This window comes from Phyllostomus discolor, chromosome 3 (assembly GCF_004126475.2).
Source record: "Phyllostomus discolor isolate MPI-MPIP mPhyDis1 chromosome 3, mPhyDis1.pri.v3, whole genome shotgun sequence".
In the NCBI taxonomy this organism is placed as follows: Eukaryota; Metazoa; Chordata; class Mammalia; order Chiroptera; family Phyllostomidae; genus Phyllostomus; species Phyllostomus discolor.
The window spans coordinates 212,907,269-212,927,307 of NC_040905.2; the positions used below are offsets into that span (position 1 = coordinate 212,907,269).

General features: G+C 70.0%; 1 protein-coding gene across 1 annotated transcript; it reads right to left on the reverse strand.

Moving 5' to 3' along the window:
- Positions 1-1,386: 1,386 nt before the first annotated feature.
- Positions 1,387-18,189, reverse strand: SNAPC4 (small nuclear RNA activating complex polypeptide 4). Its single transcript, XM_028522884.2, has 23 exons — positions 18,069-18,189; positions 17,208-17,346; positions 16,382-16,428; positions 15,363-15,530; positions 15,140-15,265; positions 14,620-14,698; positions 14,264-14,345; positions 13,439-13,543; positions 13,276-13,348; positions 12,903-13,067; positions 10,012-10,159; positions 9,700-9,806; positions 9,478-9,572; positions 8,952-9,046; positions 8,182-8,261; positions 7,461-7,955; positions 6,907-6,990; positions 6,520-6,745; positions 6,021-6,091; positions 5,454-5,540; positions 4,718-4,745; positions 2,719-4,358; positions 1,387-1,517 (listed from the first exon to the last, which is right to left on the reverse strand). The coding sequence occupies exons 2-23, from the start codon at positions 17,335-17,337 to the stop codon at positions 1,401-1,403; spliced, it is 4,248 nt and encodes a 1,415-aa protein (XP_028378685.1). The 5' UTR covers positions 17,338-17,346; positions 18,069-18,189; the 3' UTR covers positions 1,387-1,400.
- Between the last annotated feature and the right edge of the window lie 1,850 nt (positions 18,190-20,039).

Below are 20,039 nucleotides of genomic sequence, written 5' to 3' on the forward strand. Positions count from 1 at the left end.
CCCACAGGCACAGGCAGCCGTGGGGTGAGTGGGCCCCTGGCACACGATGGGCAGGGTGGGGGGAGGCCGGGTGCCAGGACACCCCTGGGCCCACTGGTCCCGTTTCTGGGCTGGAAAAACTTTCAATAGTAAAACCAGGGAAATCTCAGTGAACTGGCCCCGAGTTCAAATGGGGACCACGGGCCGTGGAGGCTGGGAACTGAACCTCTTGGGACAGAGGGGCGGGTGGCAGCCGCCCGGACTCAGTCTCCGCTGAGGCAGTGCGGTGGGAGGGACGGAGCACCTCGTGGGGCCACCCGGTCATCCTGTGCGGTCCTGATGGTGGAGCAACTGGGCCCCCTTGTCCCAGGTGGCACCCGGGGGGCTGTAGCCACGGTGCTTCTGGTGAAAAGGCCTCTGCTCCTTCACCCCCACCCCACCCTCCCTGCAGAGGCCGGGGCACAGGGGCTCCGAGGACCCCAGGGCCCAGCAGGCCAGCTCCCAGCACAGCTGGGGAGGCCCGATCCCCTACTCTATGCCCAGTGTCTCTGGGCAAGACCACAAGAGCCGGTGGTTTGCTTTTTAATAAAAAAATAGTGCATTTATTAATTCTTTGAAATATTCCCATTTGTACTTGGGGAACAGCGGAGCCCAGACAGCGTGGTCAGAGCTGGCAGTGTCCCAGCCCCGGCCACTGTCTCCTGCGGGGTGGGGGGTGGCTGGCCAGGCCAGCAGGGCCCTGGTTCCTGGCGGCGGTAATGGTGGCGGTGGCGGCAGCAGCGGCGGCGGGCTCCGGCGGCCCTGGAACACAGGCCCAACCCGACCCCAGCCGGGCCCCAGGGCAGCACGTGAGCTGGAGGGCGGGCTGCCGTGACGGGCACCCCCACGGCGCTCCCTGCTCCCCCCCCAGGACCTGGGGCCTTGTGGTGGCACGGCTCAGAGAGGCCTCCTGCCTCTGGGGACCTACTAGCCACTCGCGTCTCGGTTTCACAGTGACAGGTTGTCATCCGACCCCGGGACCCAGCAGCAGAGAGCCCGTGCCCGCCCTCACGGGTTCACGCTCACGTGGGGGGGGGGGACTGCACGGGGGTGGGGGCGGGGGCGAGTGCCCCGGGGCAGACGGACACCTGGACGGGCGGTGTCTCCTCAGGAGGGCGCGGGGGCATCGCCGAGGAGCTGCCCATCGGGTGGGTGGGTGGGGAGAGGGGCGCGGGGCGGAGGGGCAGCGGGAGGGGGGCCCGGACACTGGGGCGTGGTAGTGGAGCCGGCAGCCCTCCACCCGGGACCCCTCCGGCCCGTGGGCACCCCTACCGGCTCCATCACGCCTCCTCCAAGCCCTGAGGCGGCGCCCGCCAGCCCTCAGCCCCAGGGGGGCTGGGCTCCAGGCCCGGCCGGCCCCGCCACTCCCACTCACCCGCGGCTCACAGCAGCCGCCTCCGCTTCCGCGCGTGCCGGCCCTGCCTGGTCGTCAGCACGTCCACGTCGTCCACGCCGTCCGGGCCAGCGGTGGTGGAGCCCTCACCAGGGCCTGGGGACCCCTGGAACACAGTCCAGGCCGGGGACCAGAGTGACCCTCCTGCTAGGACGGCAGGGTCGGGGGGGTGAGGGACGAGGAGGGTTGGGCCCGGGGGCCCACGGACACACACACAAGCCCAGCAGCGGAGGCACTGCAGGCCGGTCCTGGTGACCCCACGCAGGGGCCAGACGGGCAGGGAGCAGGAGGGGCCACACATGGGCTCGGGCCACCTCCTGCCTCCCCTGTAAACCCCAAACCCTCTGGGACCCCCAGTGCCGGCCGGAGTCCCGGGCCAGCAGGTGGGCAGGCCTCTGACTGAGGACACTCGGAGGGTGAGCAGGAGGCTGCACACGGGACAGGAGTCCCTCCCTGGTCGGGGGTCCAGCTGTGTCTCCACCGCCTGTCGGCCCTGGGACCCCCAGGCGGGCAAGGCCCCTGGGGAGGGTGATGTCCCCAGCAGCCTGGACTGGACCCGGGGGGGGGGATCCAGTAGGGGGGTGGCACAGCCCCGGGCCTCACCCCCACCTCCCAGGCGTCTACCAGCTAGGGCCACGGCTGTCCCACATGGGGCAGGGGAGGCCGCACTGGCCGCCGGGCTACACCCGTGAAGACCCCGACAGCCTCCCGGACTGGCCCGAGGAGTCCGGGGCGGCCCAGCTGTGCAGCTCGGCCCCAGACAACGGGGGCGGCCTTGAGGGGGAGCCCCGGGTGCCTGCAGCTGCAGTGGACACAGGGAACCCCTCCCCTTGTGTTTCTACCAGGTTTCTCGCCGAGACTCGGGGACACCACTTTGCCCCGCAGCTCAGAGCGCCCCCCTGAGGCGGACGGAGCCCGAGCCGGCCCTGAGGGGCTCGGCGGCCCCTCAAGTGCAGGGGCGGACACATAGCCACCCAGGTGCGGGGCGAGTGTGCACGGGGGCCCGGAGTCTGAGCGCATGTCCTCCCCCCGACCGCGCGTGGGGCTGGAAGCCCCAGGAGGGCGAGGTTCCTCCTTCTCCGAGGCCACAGCGGCCACAGGGGCGGCGCCTGCAGCTCACACGCAGCCGGCGGGCTGGCGGCCAGCTTCCCCTCCCGGGAAACCAGCCCACCGCTCCGGCCGCCACTTCCACCGGCCCCAGCCCCCACCCCCCCACTCGGGGCAGGCCACGCGCAGGCAGGCAGGGGCACCGTGGGGGGGGGGGCGCGCAGGGACACGGGGGAGGCGCTGTGCCTGGGGCCACCTGCCTGCACAGGGGCTGCGGCCGCTGGCCCAGCCTGGGGACTATGGCCGCCGACGAGCTCTGGCTCCTCCAGGTCCTGGTCCTCGCTCTCCGAGTCGGCCCTCTCGGCGGCCGACAGCGTGGTGGGCACGCCGGGCGGGGACAGGGTGGCCAGGAGCGCGGGCAGGGCGAAGGCGGCCAGGAAGCGGGCCTTCAGCAGCAGGTAGGCCGGGCTGTCCCGCAGCTGCCCCCGCACGCGCCCCAGCGAGGCCTGCAGGGGCCCCGCCGCCCCGCCGGGCCCCAGGGAGGCGGCCCTGCGTTCCAGGGCCTCCTTGTGCAGCAGCAGGCCCGACAGCGCCCGCAGGCTGCACAGGGTGGGCGGCTGGTAGGGCAGCCTGCTGCGCAGGGGGGGCACGCACACCCCTCGCAGCCCCCCCAGCCACTCCCGCACCACCAGCTCACCCTCCTGGGAGAGGAGGTCTAGGTGCAGGCCCCCCCTCTCAGGCCCAGGCTGGGCTGCGGGGGTCCTCTCCGAGCCCAGCGGCGCCCGGGCCTCTCCCGGCTCTGACGGGGACGCCGGAGTCCCCCCCAGGCCGGCCCCACTGTGCAGAGGCAGCCGGCTGGTGCAGGGGGCCTCCGCCCCCGGGGGGTCAGCCAGGACGGCAGCCTGGGCGGCCATCTCCCCGGCCACGCACCCTCCCCCAGAGGAAGAGAGCTCCCCGGGAGTACGGGCCGCGCTGCCCTCCGCTTTGGCAGAGACTTGGGGTGGCGGGGGTGTCAGGAGGGTGGCGAGGTCTGTCTGGGAGGGAGGAGCTGGTTCTCTGTCCGTGTCCCCTGGGCCCTGGCCTGCCCGAGTCTCAGTCAAGGGGGGTGGTGCAGCCACCGACAGCCCTTTGGGGTCAGAGGTCCCTGCTGGCCCGGGAAGGCCCACCAGGGCCGGCACCGACACAGGGAGCAGCCCCTGGGCTGTGAGCACCCAGGTGACAGACAGCGGGGTGCTGGCCGCCAGCTGGGGTCCACCCCGGTGGGTGCCCAGGGCTGGCATCAGGCCGAGGGGCTGGATGGGCAGCTGGATGGGGCTAGGGGCTGCAGGCAGGAAGGGCAGCGCCTCGGGCAGGCCCTGCTTCCGGCACGTGGCAGGAGCCTGAGACTGTCCGAGGCCACTCGCGGGGCCCGGGCTGGAGCCCAGATGGGGGGCCCCGGGGGCGGCTGCGACCTCCGCGGCCCCCACGGAGTCAGCGGCCAAGGGCTGTGGGGCAGGCGGCCTCGAGTCGGAGGCTGAGGCCTGGGCGCCTGAAGGACTTGGACTGGCCGCGGCGGGAGCCCCGGGCCCAGCAAGGGCGGGTTTGGCGACGGCTGGTGCGGGGACTGCGGGGCCCCGGGAGGCCGGCGGCAGCGGGGCCTGGAGGACCAAAGGCGAGGAGACCAGCAGTGGGGACGGCAGGACCACGGGGCCCCGGGCGGCCTTGCTGGCTCGGGCCTCCCGCAGCCGCTTCTCCCGAAGGAGCTCGGACACTGTCTTGGGCTTGGGCCGGGGTCCGCAAGGAGCCGGTGGGGGCGCCTGGGGCGCGGCCTCGGCCCGGCAGGTCTGCAGCCCCCCGGTCCCTCTGGGGCCGGCACCCCTCCTGGCGGCTGCTCGGGCCGGCCCACTGCTGGAGGGGCAGCCTGAGGGAGGACAACCTGAGGGAGGACAGCACAGCACAGCACCGGTGAGGGCCAGGCCCCGGGCGCAGACGCAGCCCTGCCGGGGTGTGGGAGCGGGGGCCTGGCACTCGGGCCCAGGGGGCTCGTCGGTTCCCTGAATCTCGAACGTCTTCAAGCCCCCTCCCCACCCTGGCATCGCCTCTCGGGACTCGGGCACGATTCCGGGTGAGGCCCTGCCTCTTGGTCTGTGCGAGGGGGACCTCCGGGCTCCCCCGCTGTGCTCGCAGGTGGGGGCCCCGGGGACTGACACCCCCACCCCCAGCCCAGGCCAGGCCCCTCCCCACCAGACAAAACGGCCACAAGAAAGGGAGAGGCAGTACCTGGGGGGTCCGGGGCGCCTGAGGGGGCCTGGAAAGGAAGGGAGAGAATCAGCATCGCCGGAGAGGGGGGCTGGAGCCCTTCTTCACCACCCCCGCCGAGGCCCCGGCTCACCGGTGCCTGCTCGGGGGCAGGCCTGACCCCGCCCCACCCCTGCGTGCAGCCCACAGGCCGAGGCTCTGCCTGCACAGCCCTCCCCGTCCCTGTGCCTCACCCCGGGCCCCTGACCCCCTCCAGAGGCAGCTCCACCCAGAGGCACGCTGGGAGCCCTCTGCCTGGCGGGTCGTGGCTGGGCTGCAGGGGAGACCGGGCGGGGGGACTTGGGCTCTGGGGCCTGGACGGGGCGCCTCGGGCCACGTTTGGTCCTTGGACCTTTCCGTGGCCTGCGCCAGGGGTGGCCGGGCTCAGGACTCAGCCTTTTGTGCGCAGACCCCACGGGCCTGGCCGCCTGCACCCAGCGTCCCCGCCCCGCAGGGCAGCGACAGAGCTGCAGGGTGCTGGGTGGGTGAGGGGTGCGCCGGAGCCGGCGGCTGGGTGTGAGCTGCCTCGGCCCCGGGGCTCCCAGCCGCGCTTGGTGGTGGGCAGGCCCCTCCTATCCCCGGAAAGAGCTGGCGTGCCTTACCTCCTGCACGGACTGCCGCCACCTGCACACGCGACTGGGTGTGTGTGTGTGTGTGTGTGTGTGTGTGGGGCTGGGGCCGCGTGAGCCCACGCCCGGCTCCCACCCCTGCCTCTCACCTGAGCGCCCCCCCGAGGCAGGGCGGGCAGCTGGGCCCTCCGCTCTCGGACGACCTCCATGCAGCCGGTGGTGTCGATCTGGAAGAGCTGAAGGATGCGTGGGGAACACACGTGACACACGCGTGATACAACAGGTGGCATGAGGCCCTTCCCTGCTCTGAGGCTGTCCCCCCACCCCCGCCCCGCCCCCCTTCGAGGGCCAACACCTCACAGGTGTGCAGTGGGGCTGGGGCCGGCCCTGGGCACAGCGCATCCCAGCAGCGGGCCCGAGGTGCAGGCTGCAGCCCAGCACGGCCCCTCCAGGGCGGCCCCTGATGCCTCCCGCCTGACGCAGACCCGTGGGGACAGCGTTCCCGCCCCACCCCGCCAGCTGCCAGGATGCCCCGGGCCTCCCCAGCCCCGCCCCTCCCAGGACCAGGGCAGGGATGCTGCCACCACAAGTTGTCATCTACGGAGAGGCTGTTTGCAAGGACCCCCGCTGTGGCGAGCTGCACCTAACGCAGACCCACCACGCGCGCCCCAACTCACGGACGCACCCGGGGCGAGAGCTGGGCCGCGGAGCCTCACCTGGATGAAGAGGGTGAACACCGGCGTGCTGGCCAGGCGGGCGCCCTGCAGCTGCGCCTGGATGCTGTCGGCTGCGGGGACAAGGGCGTGGTGCAAAGTGGCCCCGGTGACCACACCTCGCTCCCGGAGGCCCGAGAGCCCTGGACGCTGGGTGCCAGGCAGGGAGCCCGAGGAGCCCCAAACCCAGCTGCCACCACCATGCCGACCCGGGAGGCCGGGCCTGGAGGGCAGGCTGGCACGGACGGGCCCTCCGCTCCGCCTCCGGGGACCGGCGCCCTGCACGAGCGCTCAGGTGTCTGCACCCAGGAAGGCGACCCGGCCGGGGCCCGGGTGCCGGCTCGCGTCCCAAACTGACCGCCGAGTGCCGAGCAGGACGACAGGGGCCAACCCCCCCCCCACCCCCCCCCGCCCCCCGCCGGCAGACGCCCTTCCAGGGACGCGAGCAGCTGCCAGCAGGTCGCCTGAGTCACCACAGCAGCCCCGGCGCCCAGGACGGTACCTCGAGTGCGCACGGCGGGCCTCCGGGGCGCGCAGGACAGGGCGACGTCACCCACCCACGGGCTCACGGCCATCCGCAGCCGGCGCTCGAGGAGCCTCCTCTGCAGGGCGTGTCCCCGGCGCCGCCGCCGCCACAGCCCCCTGGCGTGGGGTGCGGCTGCGATGCTGCCCCCAGGGCCGGTCCCCGGGGGGGAGCCCAGCGGGCACGGCTGCTCTGGCTTCTCCTTCTGCAGAGGGGAAGGCACCTGAGCCCCGCCCTCAGTGCCCCCCAGCCCTGTGTACCGGAGGGGGCGCCAGACCAGGACGGGGGTGGGGGTGGGGTGACGGTGTGCGGGGCCAGGGCAGGAGGGTGAGGCGGGCGGGCGGGCGGACACGGGCAGGCCCTTACCAGGGCCCGGTGCCGGGCGGCTGTGGTGGCCCCGAGCACCCGCAGCACGGTCTGCAGAGGCACCTTCGGGGGACACCCCCCACCCTGGGAATGGAGGGCAAGGCTGCAGGGCGCCGGGCCGGCACGCCCACCCCTCGCCCAGACCCCGGGGCCGGCACCGCAACGCTGGGACACACCGACGCTGGCCCTCCGGCGGGGCTGCCCCACACGGGCACACCCGCAGCCGCTCCACGCCCTCCCGGCCCCTGCTCGCCTGGGGGGCCCTTTGGAAATGGCGCCGGGCCGAGGTGCCCTCCGCAGCCCCCCCCACAAAGCTTTCGCAGCAGACAAGCGGGGGGCACGGGGCTGCCGGCCTTGGCAAGCCGGGCAGCTGCCCTGGGCCCCGTGACGCGGGCCAGGCGAGAGGGCTCCAGGGGCAGGGAAGTGGGGGGGCTGCTCCACCCCGGCAGACGGGCTGGCACGAGGCCAGGCTGGCTGCTGTCCTGAGTGCTGGCCGTGGTGGCTGCGAGCACAGCCCCCCCCCCAAGGGTGGGGTGCACTGGGGCCGTGCCCACCTCGTCTGCCGGCCCCTCGGAGCTCGCAGGGGCAGTGTCTGTGCAGCGAGGGTGCCCGGTGCTTCTGGGGCCGCTGGTGCTGTGGGTCCCGGGGGGGGCCTGTGCCCGGCCAGCCCGCTCCGCGTCCCTGCCCCCACCTCGGGCCTCATCAGACACCCCGAGAGGGCTGGGCGAGGCGGCCCAGCGTCCTGGGCGGCCCCCTGTCCCTGCCGCCCGCAGCCCGCGGCCACTCCGCCTGGTGGGGACCCACAGGGCCATGTCCGGCACGGCATGTGGTGCTGACAGCGACGCCGGGCCGCCCTCCTGGGCGTCGGGGGTCTCCTCCGGCTCCAAGTCGCCACGGTCCTCACTGTCCTCACTGTCCCCACTGCTGCTGCTGTCCCCGCTGCTGCTGTCCTCGCTGCTGCTGTCCCCGCCGCTGCTGTCCTCGCTGGTGGAGCTCCACCGCACACTGCGGACACGCCGCCGCCGCCTCCTGCCCTGCCCCTGCCTCTTCTGCGGAGAACGGGCTGCTTGGGGCCTCCGCGGCCTGGGGCTCGGCCCCGGGGCACACGGGCATCACAGGGCAGGGCGTGGCTGGGCCCAGCGAGAGGCGAGCTCTCCCACCCTCTCCCATCCGTCTCCCCTCCCAGCCCGGCCTCTGCCCCTCACCCCGCCCCGCAGGGAGGCCAGCCCCACCGCACTCCGGCAGGGCCCCGACGGACGCCCGGGGAGGCCTCACCCTGACCATGACCTTCCACTTGCTCAGACACTGCGAGCCCGTCCGGTGGGGGAGTTCAGAGGCTATTTTTGCCCAGTGGCCTACGGAGCAAAACAGCGCGGACACCCCTGTACCCTCTTCGGCGGCACGGGCTCACCGGCCGGGAAAGGGCCCCGAGCCGAGAAGCGTCATCCCCCCCAGAGTCCGCGTGCCGCCTCTCGCCCCTCAGCGTGGGGCTCCAGCCTGCCCTCACGCTGCTCCCGCGTCTGAGGAGCTTCGGCGTCAAGTTAGAAAGAGCTGGCTCAGTTCAGTCAGCTGGAGGGTTCTACGTGAAAAGCAGCCTGGCCCGGCTGGTGTGGCTCAGGGGACTGAGCGTCGGCCTGCGAACCAAAGGCCGCCAGTTCGACTCCCAGTCCGGGCACACGCCTGGGTGGCGGACCAGGTCCCCAGTAGGGGGGCGCACAAGAGGCAACCGATGGACGTATCTCTTTCACACTGATGTTCCTCTCTCCTCTTCCTCCCTCACTTCCCCTTTCTCTAAAAATAAATAAGCAAAATCTTTTAAAAATAAAAATAAAAAGCAGCCTCCTAAGAAAAGTGGCCTGCATGGAGAGCCAGGCCTGCGCACACCGGCTGGGGCTGGCGGCCCCATGCAGGGCAGGTTTGGTGACCTCACTTCCCTTCTCCTCCGCCGCCTCCGAGCTCCGCCCCTCCCCACCCAGGACGAGCGCGGATGAGTCTGCACGACGATGAGGACGGAGACCCTGCCGCCCGCCCCCGCAGCAACTCACCGACGCCGTGTTTCTCTATCAACTCGATTAGCTTCTCCTCCTCTTTCGAATTCCACCGCCCCTTCTTCAAGCTGAAATGCAACTTCCGGAGATACCTGAAGGGGACGTGAGAACAAAGGACGTTCTGCTGACTGTTTCGAGAGCTCGAACCCATGTGCACGTGCCTTCCCGTCCCACTAACTGACGCTTCCCTGGCCGACGCCCGCGTGGGCCCTGACCGGGGATCGAACCCGCAACCTCGGCGTGTGGGGGCAACGCTCTAACCACTGAGCTCCCGGGCCGGAGCTCGGATGCGCTTTTTGATGCTGGAACGGCTGCCCCCTTCCGCCCCGGCTCCCCACAGCAGGACGGCAGAAGCACAGGTGACCCCCCAGAAACACAGACGAGCTGGACTCGGAAAGACGAGCCCTGGGCTGCCGCGCTGAGCACCCCCTGCCCCCAGGGGGCTGACTCCCGGGCGGGCGGGCGGGCGGGCGGGCAGCAAACTGATCCGGTGGAGGAGGGGAAGGGACGGGCGGGGACGCACCGGTCCCGGCACTGGGCGTCGCTCCGCCCGGGCACCTCCTCTCGGATCTTGAACCAGTCCTGCTCCCCGTACTTGGCGACCGCTCGGAGCAACTTCTGCGGGAAGGGACAAAGAGACGGACGCGCCCGGGACTCAGCCTGTGTGAGCAGGGGCAGCAGGGGCCCGCCCAGGCGTCCGGGCGCACCACCCAGGGGACGGTTCCCCTGGGTCCCCGGCACCTACCGCGTCTTCCTCGGGGGTCCAGAGGCCCTTCTTGAGGCTGGGGTCCAGGCTCTTGGTCCAGCGGTAGGTGAGCTGCATGGAGTCTCTCCCTTCCATGTAGTAGACGACTGGGGGCGGAGCGGCCGCCTGAGCTCCCCCGGGAAGCGGGGGCTCTAACCGCGGGGGATGGGACCAGACCCCGGCCCACAGGCCGCACCCTCCTTCCTCCAGCCGCCGCCCGCCCTACCCAGGAACTGCCCGGGCCGGCCCTGCTCTGGTGCAGCAGGGGCTCAGCGGAGGGCACCGGGACCCGCCCGGGGGCCGCAGACTCACTCCGGCGGTAGGGGATGTGGCTGCCCACGCGCATCTCCTGCACCAGCTGGGTCAGCATGCGGTCCTCCTCCTCCGTCCACTCCCTGCGCCGCAGGGCCTTGCTGTGCTGCTGGTGCTTCTGCAGGCACTGGAAGGCGCTGCGGCTGGTCTTCCAGACCAGAGCAAACGTGGTCACTGGGCGCCTGCCCACCTGCTCCCACGCATGGGGGCACCCGAGGCACCGCTGGGGCGCAGGCGCCACGCAGGCACGCGCCCCTGTGCACCCACGGGGACCACAGGTGCCCCCCACGACGGAGACGGGCACGGACAGAAAGAATGTCACCCAGAAAAAGTCACCACAACACTTCACTCACATGACACCGAGACCACACTCAGGCCCGAGCACTTGGGGACACAGCCAGTCCCACCTTGCCTGGCACACGCGCCCCCGCGGCCTTGTGGCCAGCACGGCGGCTGCCGCTCGGGTGCTGGGCCCCTGCAGCTGGGTCAGGCCAGGCGGGGTGCACAGGTGGGGTCTGAGCCAGCCGCTCGCTAGGACAGGCCCGCCTTCTCACCCTGACACCAGAGGCGCGGTCCCCAGAGTGAGAGGCAGCCAGCCAGGCTGCTCCACGGTGTCCGAGAGCCGAGGAGGCCCCGGCCCGGGAGGCGGCGTCCGTGTCCGTGAGGGCACACTGACGAAGGTCGCCACCCAAAAGGGACGCGAGTCGTAAACCTCAACACGGAGAACCGGTGGACCTGCCTTGAAAACGGGCCGGCGGCCTCAGACCCCCGACCCCTCTCGAGAGGAGCCGCGTGGACGACGCGCAAGCACATGAGAGGCTCCACGCCACGTCTCGAGAGCCACGCACATCACGGCGACGGAGCACCACAGCCCGCCGCCCAGCACGGCCACCCCCAGGGCGCTGCCCCGCCGGCACTGACACGGGGGGTGGGGTGGGGGGCAGCCACTTCGGAGGGCAGTCTGGTGGCCTCGCAGCCCTGAGCACACTGCCACCGTGCGACCCAGCCACCGTGCGACCCAGCCGCTGCACTCTCGGTGTCTGCCTGGAGAAACCGAGTTCACATCCACGCGGGAAGCCCGCACCCGCGTGGCTATGGCAGCTCTGTGCACCACTGACGGGCCCCAGACGCCACTGGGACGCCCTCCGACCCGCGGTGGGCAGCAAACGGGGTCTGTCCAGCCGGTGGATGTCCCTCAGCATGGAAAAGACACACGCTGTCGGCCCTGAGGAGCCGGACGTGCACACGACTGAGGGACAGGGACCGACCGACGAGGTGGCGCCGTGTGCAGCCGCAGCCCTGAGACACCCAGGAGAGGCCGGGCTGCAGGCAGCAGAGAGGCCGGGCAGGCGGCCCGGGAACGAGAGTGGGCACGTGTCGTCAGACCTTTGTCTGAACACACAGAACACACGGCGCCTCCCGTGGCCCTGGTGTCCGCTGTGGACCCGGGGGGCAGTGCTGTGTCAGGGTGGGTCCGTCCTCGGTTTAGAAACAATCAGGTCCTGGCTGGTGTGGCCCAGTGGACTGAGCGCTGGCCTGAGAACCAAAGGGTCACCGGTTCGATCCCCAGTCAGGGCAAAGGCCTGGGTTGCGGGCCAGGTCCCCAGTGGTGGGTATGAGAGGCAACCACACACTGATGTTTCTCTCGCTCTCTTTCTCCCTCCCTTCTCCTCTCTAAAAACGAATAAATAAAGTCTTAAAGACAAGTTTTTAAAAATAAAACTAAAAGCCCTGGCTGGTGTAGCTCAGTGGATTGAGCGTGGGCTGTGAACCAAAGTGTCGCAGGTTCGATTCCCAGTCAGGGCACATGCCTGGGTTGTAGGCCACAGCCCCCAGCAACCGCACATTGATGTTTCTCTCTCTCTCTCTCTTTCTCCTTCCCTTCCCTCTCTAAAAATAAATAAATAAAATCTAAAAAAAATAACAACTTAAAAATAAATGAAACTAACAAAATAAAGACGTAGAATAACTTTTAAAAGTGCGAATTGCCATGTTAATAGAAGCGTAAGTCACACGTACCAAACTACAAGGAGAAAATGCCTTGTCGCTGCGGCCACGTGTGCTTCTAAGTCACACCAGTGCCACCCTGACAACAACTGGGCCCCTGGGGACCTAAATTCAGTGACACGGTGACTCGCCAGCGGCGGGACCCCTGTGGCCTCCAGGCGCCCGGAGCAGGGCGCATGCCCGTCTGTGTGCAGCCCCGGCGGGGGTGGGGGGGTCGTCTGGGTGCGCTGTAGCCTCGTGCTCGGCCACGAAAGGGGCGAGGCAGAAACAGGTGTCACAGGTCACGCTCTCAGGCCTCCAGCCGATAACGCTCAAACAGAAGAGCGAGACAGAGCCCAAGGAACCTCACTACCAGTAAACGAGAAAACTCTCCTGCACGAGCTGACTTCCAAAGAGGCGGCGAATCTGAACTCAGAAATTTATAAAGAGAGCATTTCCCGCCGAGCTGTCATCAGAGCAGCGGCTCAAACCCTGTGCTGCCGGAGACGGAGGCGAGAGCCGGTTCTTGCCTTCGGGAACGAGAGCAGCAGTGCGAGAGCCCGACGGGAGCAGGAGACGTGTTCTCCAACCCCCCCAGCGAGCCCCTCTCAGCGGGATGGGCACGGAGGGTGAGACGGGGCCAGGCAGGGGCGGCACCGGGCGGGGCTCTGGCCGGCCTCCAGGGGGCGCTCTCAGGGGCCCCGGGGTCTGAGGAGCGGGGTGGCGTCACCCAGCCTGAGGGCCTCACACTCGAAAGCGAGAATAGCCGGACAAGACCCAGAAGGCTCCAAGCGACAGGCCCCCGCTGCGGTGCGACCCGACGCCGTGAAGTCCCTGGAGCCGGCGTCCCCCCTGCCCCCCAACAGGACCCACACCGCCCTGGGGCGCCGGGCCCCGGCCCTTACCCCCAGCTCCTCGGCGATCTTCTGCCAGTGCAGGTGGCCGTGCTTGGCCGCGATGGCCTGCAGCTGGTCCACCTCCTGCCCGGTCCACTCCTGCTTGTTGATGCTGGGGTGCTCCCAGTTCTGCCAGAACTTGCGGATCTCCTCCGCGCTGCGGCCGCCTTCGAACTACACACAACGCGCCGGTCACGGCACTGCGGCCAGCAGCGGGCGCCCTGGGAGCAGGGGCGCCCAGCTGCTCCGTCCCGTGCCGGGACTCGAGCGGCCGCACCCACAGGCGGGGCTCCGCGTGCCCGGCCTCCTGTGCTGCCGCCCCCGCAGCAGAGGCCTCGGACCCCGGGGAGGTGCGGGCGGCCGCGGAGCCCGCCCCACTTACGCTGACGTTGGAGATCTTCTCCCAGTCGTGGCTGTCCAGTCTGCTCCCCAGCAAGGCCTCCTCCTGCAGCTGGCTGCGGAGGCGAGGGCCCCGCTCAGCTGCCTCCCTCGGGCCTGACCCCCGCCCCCCACATCCCCCGCCGGGGGTGTGCCCCCCAGCTCACTTAATGTCCTGGATCTCCTTCTCCGCCTCCCGGACCTGCTTCTCCAGGACCTGCCTCTCCGCCTCGCTCGCGACCCGGCTCTGTTTCTGGTGCAGGTACTCGAGCCTGCGGGCCGGGCAGGGGAGCGGGGTGACTGCGGGGGCCCTGGGGCCGGCTGGGCCTCTCCACAGACGCCGAGCCCACTCGGCGCGAGTCCCAGTGCCAGCACGGCGGTGGGGGCACCAGCCGGGGGCCTGGCTTGGACACCGACCCCGAGGACAAGCCCCACCCCCACCCCCGAGCAGCCTCAGCCTCTCTGCCCACGTGGGATGCCCCCTCTGGCCGTCACTGACGTCTCATCCCTTGTGCCCAGTGGCACGGCTGGGCTGGAGGTCGGTCCTAAAGCCCATGCTTGCCCAGCTCCCGGGCAGTTTAGGGAGAAGACCCACCTCTCCCGCAGCCCCGGGAGGGGCCCCGCCGCCCCCGCAGCGAACCCTGACACCGACATCAGGCACGCGGCAGCGGGGGGGGGTGCCGCTGGGCCCCCTGGCCGGCCCCACGCGCTGCGATTCAGTCACGTGACGCCACCCCTCAGCCCACGCGTGAAGCGGGGCTCACGGACGGCCTCCAGTCCCATGGGCAGGAACTGAGACCGGCCAGAGAGACCTCGGGCGTCGGACCACTGAATGGGGCGGCTCAGCCCACCCGGCTGACACACGGGCCCCCATGCCACTGCCCCCTTAGGACACAGTTCAGGGTCCCGCCTCCCACCGCAGCAGGGGACCCTCGGGGCGGGGGGGGGGCACGCTGAGCCCCTGCCGGCCCAGGCGCCCGCCGCGGACTCACTTGAGGAGCTTGGGCTGAAGCAGGCGCTGCAGGCGGTCGCTCACCACCGACTTCCTGAGCAAGGCCTTCTCCCAGCTCTTCCCTGAGGGCAGACGGCGGCTGGGCAGCGGGCACACGGGCCGGCGGCCCTGGGACCCCCACCCGCCGAGAGCTCCGACGACTTCCAGGCACAGTCAGAGGAAACGGAGAGCAGGCCCCTCCAGGCCCCTGGCAGACTGCACTCAGAGTGGTGGGGGGGGGGGCCCGTCCCAGCAGCCGAGGCCCAGGAGGGGGCTGTGGGGACCGGCACGCTCCTGGGGAGAGTGGCGGGGCGGGGTGGGGGGGGGGGCCCCCGAGGTGCCCAGCGCAGTCCTCACATTTGGTCACCAGGAGCTCCGCGAAGGTCTTGATGCCCTGGGCGGCCTTCTCCCTCGCGTCCTCGTTGGCAGGAGGCCCCTGTCAGAGGACACGGGTCACCAGAGGGCCCAGCGCACACTCGGGACCCTCCCCTCAGCCTCCCCGAGCGGCCTGGCCATGCGCAAGGCCTGGCCCTGGACACCTGGACCCAGAGCGGCTGCTGGGGCACCCGCCACCTGGCAGAGAGTCCACGAGGAGAGGAGGGCCACCACTAGCAACAGCGGACCCCACACTGTCAGGGCCGGATGAGGCTGCCCAGCTGGTGCCACGCCGCCTCGAAGGACAGCACCCACGTCCCGGGGCCCACCCGTGCAGTGGGAGTCCACCTGCCCTGTTCCAGTGTGGGGAGCTTAACTTCCACCTCGGGGCCCGGGAGAGCCCTGGGGAGTCGGAGCGTGTTACCCCGAACCGGGGGGTCTGTGACAGCAGGTTGTGGGGGCACGAGCCCTCCCCAAGCCCGCCCGCCCGCCCGAGACTCACCACTCCAGTGACCCTGTCCTTGAAGTAGGGCTTCAGGAAGTGCCCGATGTACAGGTTCAGGGGTGGGCTCTTGCCGTCCTTCACCTTGGGGCCCTTGGCTCCCGCCAGGCCCCACATGACTTCCTCCTGCGGACACAGGGGGCCGTGGGTCGGGCGGACTCTCCTCTCCTCTCCTCGTGGAGAAGGGCCCCGGCCCCTGGAGGCCCGGCCGCGGGGGTCCTACCTGCTGCTCCCGGTTCTGGGCCAGCAGCAGGCGGACCTCCGCCAGCTTCTCCCGCACGACCTCCTGGTAGACCATGTTCAGCTGCAGGCACGTCTCCGGGTCCTGGGGGAGCGCCTGCTCCTTGGGGTCGTCCTCGTCGTTGCTGGCTCCGCCCCACCTCTCTTCTTCCTGGTAACCAGCGGCAGGCCGCAGTGAGGAGCCGGGGCGCATGGACACCCCAGTCCTCGGGGCCCCAGAGCCACGGCACAGCCCCCAGACCGGCGGGGCCACCCCAACGCGGACTCCACGGTGTCCCCTTTCCCTCATCGGAAGCGGGGACACTCAACCTTCTAGGAACGGGGGTGGGCAGGTGTGAGGAAATGAGTAGTTTCACTTTGCACAACGGGCATTTCTGTAAAACTCGGACTCTGTGGCGGGCCCATGAGACCTCCGTCACCGGCCGGTGACAGCTGGCTGCAGCACACCCAGAACTAGCGAGTGGAGATGACCTGGGCTCATCGGAGGGCTTTGCGTCTGCGCAGCCACAGCCAGCCCACAGCGGGGGCCGGGCGGGCGGGCGGCCCTGCAGGTGGGAAGCGGCCAGGTGGGAGGCGCACCGGTCCCTCTCACCGGAGCGGAGGAAACAAGAGAAACCCGTGGAAACTCTCCCACGTCATGGGAGTTAACTCCAAAGCAGTCGGGGAACAGTCAACGGTCACGGGCCTGCGTGACTTCTGACCGAGTGTCCCCCTAAGCACTACCTGCAGACCGGGCCGCCAGGCACCGCGGCGAGGGTGGTGCCCACCGTGCTCCGAGCGTGACCTCACATGGGGACGCGCATGAGCTCGGGCAAGCGAGGCGGGATGAGCCCCAGCCTAGCTACAGTGGCGACTCGGCCCTGACGTGTCGTCTCTGACAGCACACACGCGTGGCCCTCACGCCTTGGAAACACGGGACCAGCTCAACATGTACCCACCCCCCCAGGGCTGCACGGGCGGCGGGCCTGCCTGAGGGCGCAGCCGGCCCAGGCCAGTAGTTACCGAGATCAGGGGACCGGCGGCATCTGAGTCCTCGTCGGGCAGCGAATCTGTGGGAACGCAAGCAGACCTCGGTGACCGCGACACAAACAGGTGGCCGGTGAGGGGACACGCTGGCGCCAAGGAGCCAGCCAGCGGTGTGGCACGTGGCCCGCCTGCTGGGCAGGCGCGGGCGAGCGCAGGGCAGAGAGACCCCCGGGCGAGACCCGCACGGCTGGGCCTCGCCGCCCCGGCAGCACAGGGATGCGGAGCGGCTCGCACTGACCAGGCCGGCTGGTGCGGGACCGGCGGCGGGGCCCGGGAGGAAGAGAGCGTGGAGGCCTCCCAGGAAGCACCCCAGGAACTCGGAGAACAGAGACTGTGGGGACACGCCAGGCAGGAGACACGGAAGCCTGGGAGATCCCCCACAGCAGGCGAGCCTCCAGTAGGAGTTGTGTGGGGGTGGGCGCTCAGGCCCCAGGGCGGCACAGAGGGCATGGGGGCGGGCAGAAGGTGAGCTCGAACAGCAGGGGACCCCGAGGGAGGGCGTCTGGATGAGCCCAGGGAAGGGAGCCAGGGGCAGGGGAGGCTCAGGCGTGGTGAGCGCCCAGGCAGGGGGACGCGCCAAGCTTGGAGGCCTGTCCCAGGACAGGGGGAGTGCGGAAGCCCCCCGTGAGGCGGGACACTCGAGTGTCCAGCAGGGCCGGGGCCGGTGAAGGGGGGTCGGCAGGAAACCGGCCGAGGGGTGAGGACGGCTGGGTCCCAGGACTGGCAGTGGCACGTGGCAGACAGGCGCCAAGAGCGGAGCGGCCGATCCGCATCCTGGAGGGGGCCGCGGCCTGGAGCTCACCTGCGTCGGAGTCCGAGTCGAGGCTTGATTCCGAGGCCCCCGCGTTGATACTTGAGGAGCTGGGATCCAAAATCCTCTCCAGCTCCTTTATCTCCTGTGTTATTTTCTCTCTTTCAGCGTCCACGTCCATGGCTTCCGCCTGCCCCCAAAACATGTCGAGAGAGGTTAGGACCCAGGGTGTGCCGGTGCCCCCCCTCCCCCCCCAGATGTGCTGGTGTGCAGGGGGTGGCAGGAGCCTGGCCAATGCACAGACTCGGCTCCTAGAGGCCTGGCCAGGGTCCTGGGGCTGGGCCGTACCACCCTCCACGCCCCACAGGCTCTGCTCTCTGCTATCAGGTGCTGAAGCCACCTGCATGGGTCTGGTCTGCCAAAGGCTGTGGGGGAAATGGACACCAATATGGCCCAACTGCCTGGTGCCTCCCCACAAGCACGCCCCCGGAGAGCTGGTCAGCCAGCGCAGAAAGGGCAGGGGGTGGTGGCAGTCGGGTGCACAAGGCCAAGGCCACGGGCCACCGCTGGATGCACAGAGGGTAGGGCTGGCCGGGGGCCCTGCCGGTCCCCAGCAGCTGGAACAGCGCCCGTCGCGACCGACACTGAGCGGACGCCTGCCAAGGGAACTGCAGCCGGGGTCTGGGGGTCTGGGGGTGGGCGGAGGCTGGGCGGAGAAACGGGAGAGTGAGACAGGGGCAGGGCGACAGCCAGAGGAGCCCAGCCCAGACCCCCGGGCCGAAAACAGGTGAGAGGGAGAGCGTCCCGCCCTCGGCATGGCCTCTCCCGCCGGAGACCCACGGGGACCGAGCGGCCAGGCTCCGCGCAGCCCCCGCCCCTGCACCCAGCGACGGTTACACTTGAAATGCTTACGGACGGAACTCAGCTGGGAGCCAGCCAGGGCCGCGGGCCGGCAGCACGCAAGCTCGCCACCCTCGCCGACCTCCCCGCCCCGGGCCCCGAGAAGCCGAGCCCTCACCACACCCTCCCGGCGGACTGCGCTGCCGCCACGGCCCCGCGCTTCCGGCAGCCGCGCGACTGGGGCCCCGCGGGCCGGAAGTCCCGCCTCCGCGAGCGCGGGGCACGCCGGGGACAGGCCCTGGGAGGGCGGGCCGATACTGCCCCCGCGCGGCCGCCCCCGGCACTGCCCGCGTGCTCACGCCTCCTGGCCGGACGGACGGCTGGGACCACGCGCCGTGCGGCAGGAGACCCGGGCAGGTACCTCCTGCTCTCCGTTCTTCCCTGTGAGTTGGATCCAGGGTTTCGGAGGAGCCACCAGCGAGGAAACCTGCCAAGTACCTGCTGGGTCTCGGCCCGCGGGGTCGCCGCCCCAACTGTGTGTGCGGGCGTCTTTCCCCCCCCCCCTCTGTAAAACAGAACGCTTCTGAATTTGCGTGCCGTGTTTGCATAGGGGCCGTGCCGATCTCCGTGTCGTTTCCATCTCAGTGTCTGTGCTGGCGAAGTGCGCATGGGGGTGGGGGGTCGGCAAGCCCTCGTGAGCACGACCACTGCCCCCAAGGCAGCGGGCCTCCCACTGGGCAGCCAATAGCGAGAGCCAGAGGGCAGAGCCTTGAAGCGGCTGGTGCAGCTGCGGACGGGCTGCGGGGCAGCGATCCGGAGGCAGGGGTGGGAGACCAGCAGCTTGTTAGTGTGACTTTTGTTCAGGGCTTTTATGGGGAACGGTCCGGACGACACAAAAAGGGAACCGTGTACTAAAGCCCATGTCCATCCTGCCCCCTGCTGCAGGAAGCATCCTGAGGGCACGAAGGGCCGGGGTGCGCTGGGGGGCTGCCCGGTTCCGGCCCAGCCCGGTGACCAGCTGAGCACCCCCCAGCCCCGAACAGGGCTGTGTCCCACAGGTGGGCCCTGCCTGAGGCACCCACCCTGGGGCAGTCCTGCCCCGCCTCCCAGGCTCCTCAGAGCTGTCACGTGGTCACCCAGAGGGAACCTCATTCCAGCACTTTCTACCATGCTGCTCTGTCCCAGGCCAGAACCCACTTTTACCAGCAGGCCAGAGTACGAGGGGGGCGTGGGGCTCCAGGCTGATTTCTGGAAGGCTCTTCTCTGTGGTTAAGATCAGAGGTCTAGCAGTTTAATCATCTTTTGAAACTTCAACCACACAGCCTCCCAGAATGCCCTAATTCTGAAATCCAGTCTGTCTGAGTCCACACATGGTCTGAGTCCACACGGGCAGCTGCTCTCAGCCCGGGCAGCTGCATTCCCTGCCGCCCCGGACCCCACGGGCAGGGGCCTGGCGCTGATGTGCTGGCACAGACCACCCGTCCCAACAAGGACCAGGCTCGGGCCCTGGTGTTGGGGGCTAGCCGCCTGGCTGTCAGGCGCAACAACTAAGTCAGAAAAAAAGGGACACAGAGTGTGAGTTTTAGAGTTTATTAAGAAAGCTGTCCATATGAACAGGAGAGAAAGTTTGTTTCAAAAAATAACATCTACGGGCAGACAGCCAGGGAGGCGCAGGGTGCACGCTGTGCCCCCCACGTCAGGAAGCAGCTGGAAAGGCCGCCCGGGAGACCTCGTGCCGACTGGCCCGGTGAGGCTCCGCGTGGCCGCCGGACGCCCGGACTCTGAGCTTCCCTGTACCAAAGGCCACGTGGAATGTGTCCAAACTCTCCAGCCAAAACCACTTTTTCAAACCTGAAGGCCCCGAAAAACGTGCATCTCGACGGCTTCACAGTCTGGAACCTGCACCGAGCTTGGTCCCTGAGGCAGAGCAGCGGCGTCCACTGTCGGGGCGCCCTGTTCAGGCCGCCACCTGCAGGGCCCCTCCCCCGACCCCGCTGGGAAGGCCGTGGCAGGGGGCGGAGCCAGAGGACGCTGCCTGGCGGC

Excerpts from the sequence above, each read along its gene's own strand:
- SNAPC4 (XM_028522884.2), bottom strand. The coding sequence starts at position 17,337 with ATGGACGTGGACGCTGAAAGAGAGAAAATAACACAGGAGATAAAGGAG. Across the intron at positions 13,544-14,263 it reads CTTCAGCCCAAGCTCCTCAA|GCTCGAGTACCTGCACCAGA; the intron begins GTGAGTCCGCGG and ends CCCGGCCCGCAG. Across the intron at positions 13,349-13,438 it reads AAGGAGATCCAGGACATTAA|CCAGCTGCAGGAGGAGGCCT; the intron begins GTGAGCTGGGGG and ends TCGCCTCCGCAG.